At 46.0% G+C, this 2,557-nt stretch overlaps 1 protein-coding gene across 1 annotated transcript; it reads right to left on the reverse strand.

Annotated features, from left to right (window-relative positions):
* Position 1: 1 nt before the first annotated feature.
* On the reverse strand, positions 2 to 2,147 carry CSUI_010220 (uncharacterized protein). Its single transcript, XM_068070325.1, has one exon. It carries the CDS (start codon positions 2,026 to 2,028, stop codon positions 1,201 to 1,203), a length of 828 nt encoding a protein of 275 aa, XP_067917699.1. The 5' UTR covers positions 2,029 to 2,147; the 3' UTR covers positions 2 to 1,200.
* Positions 2,148 to 2,557: the final 410 nt, after the last annotated feature.

Raw genomic sequence — 2,557 nt, forward strand, 5'->3', positions numbered from 1 at the left:
AAGAGAGCGGAAGCGGCACGAGAAAGACGAGGGGAAGGAGTCCTGCTTGCTGAGGCCTAAGCGGCTTTGGTTTGTAAGGAGGACTGACACTGCCTTCCTCTATAGAAAATGTCCCCTCGGACATATTCATAATATTCCAATAGATATAGGAGCGATGTACCCAATTATTGCTGGAGCTACTTTCAAAACGGCGTACAGACCCCTGACATGAAGCGGAAAGAANNAGGGGGGAAGGAGAGGATAGAAAAGACAGAAGGGAGATGTAGTTGGGTAGTTCTTCATAGAAAGTCTAGCAGATGATGATGGCTGTGGTGCAGATACATCAAGGGATTCGACACATATAGCCATGTAGTGTATACTAAGAGGGTAAGATCGTTCACTCCTTCATTCTTCCTCTCCTCCTTCCCTTGGGAGAGAACTTCATTCATTCCGTCTACACACGTATCATTCCATGACTCATACGTATATCACGCACCCCGTCCATCGCGTCGCCCTTTCTGCTTCTTTCTTTCTTTCTGCTTCTTTCTTTCTTTCTTTCAGAACGTCATCGTTTGTCTTGAGTACTACTCCTCTTCATCTTCAGAGCGATTTATCCAACTCTTCTACTTTCTTATTCTTTTTCTTCTTTTCTTCCCGTTCTCTCTCTCCCTTTATTCGTTCTTTTACTTCCCCTATCGTCTTTCCCATGGAAATGAGTTATTCTCAACTCTTGTTACCACCAACTCCATCCTTGCATCTTCACGTTCTTCTTTGGAGAAGCTTTTCCATCGCCAAGATCTTCGTCTTTCTTCTACCGATCTTTTCCTTCTCGAACGTCCACCCCCCAACTACACCTGCTCCCCCTACTACTACCCAAGCGCCACAACAATTACCTCTCTCTACGTCTCCATACATGTATTACTCCTCTTGCTACTCCATCGGTCTTTATCTGTCAGATGCGTGAGGACGTTAACAGCTTCAATTTGAGCTGTTAACCTCCCTCCTTCTTCACCTTTCTCGTGTCTATCTTTGCTCTCTCTCTACCTCCTTCTTCTAAACCTCACTCTTCTTCTTAATCCCTTTCACAACCTCCTTCCTTTTCTTCTTCTTCTTATCATTATCATCATCCTTCTCTCCTCAACTCCTTCTTTTTCTTCTTGTTCTTCTCCTCCTCATAATAGTGATCGTCGCTCTCTCTCTTTCTTCTTTTCTTCTCTCTCTTTACATCTCTCCTGGTCCTCCTGCCCCTCCCCCACTTTTCATGAGCCACGAAGCGGGGGTCCCAACTCCCCCAGACGTGAAAGCGCCAGCGCCTCCTGGTCCTGCTGTACCTACACTCGAACCACCCACATTGGCTGTGTTTCCTGACGACAGCAACTGTCTTTTCTCAGGAAAGAATTGGCCGTCCGAAGCTCCGCCTTCTGCTGGGGGACTCGAAGGCAAACTACCTCCCACTATACTGCTACTCACACTCCCTCTTCCCCCTGTGCCTCCGCGGCTCCCACTACTACTACTACTTCCTCCTGTAGTAGTCGTCGTTGTCGTTGTAGAGGTCGATCTCTCATTCCTTTGGTTAGCCCCCGTACGATCTGTAGGAATCGAGTCAGGCGTCCCCCCTGCTGCTCTTGAGTTATTCACACCGTTTAAATGACTTTCTCCTGGTCGGGGTGAAGATATCTGGGTTTCTTCTTCTTTCGCCTCTCTTTCTTCTTTGTCCTTGTTCGATTGGCGAGAAGAGTCTTTTGAGAGATCATCGTTTCTCATCATCTGGCTTTCTTTACCTCCTCCTCCTCCTCTTCCTTTCTCTCTCTCAGCCGTTTCTTCTCCTTCTTCTCTTTCTCTTTCTCGTTCTTTCAGGAGATTCGCTTCTTCTCCATTCTGAGGAGAATCCTGGTGTGACATAGATGGGGGGCTCACAGTGACACTCATGCTGCTCTTCTCTCCTCCCCCATGATAGAAAGGAGGCGAAAGAAAAGAAGAAGGAGGCAGGTTATGACCTCCAGAGAAAGAGCTATCCGAGAAGGAATCTTGGTGTATTCGATATCTCATTTGGTTGTCTAGAACTGACGAGGAGAAACATCGAAAGCCGAGCTTCGCGTCATAGCCGTGGATCTCCTTCACATCAAGCTTCAAGAGAAAGTCGATCAAAGCACTTGTTAACACCTGAGGAGGAGAAAGATCGATAAGAAGGAAGGAGAGAGAGACAAAGAGAGAGAGAAAAGGAAAGAAGATGAGAGATGTGGCGAGGAACAATACCAACAGGAGGAGAGCATGCAAGTGGATGAAGAAGACAGAAGAAGACCAAGAAAAATTCAACAGAAGAAGAAACGAAGATAGGAGAGATATGTAGGATGGAAGAAGAAGAAGAGGAAGAAAGAAGAGTTCAAAGGCCAGAATCACACATTAGATAGTGACACCCATGTCTACCGTGTTCCATACACATGATGTACAATAGAAAGATCCACGTATCTATAAACATCCATACATATCTACATGTATACACACACATATAGAGTTGGACAGAGAGATTCATCATATAGAGACAGAGAGAGAGTACTCAGGTGCTGTATACACACAC

Source organism: Cystoisospora suis, assembly GCF_002600585.1.
Source record: "Cystoisospora suis strain Wien I chromosome Unknown contig_6934, whole genome shotgun sequence".
Lineage (NCBI taxonomy): Eukaryota > Apicomplexa > Conoidasida > Eucoccidiorida > Sarcocystidae > Cystoisospora > Cystoisospora suis.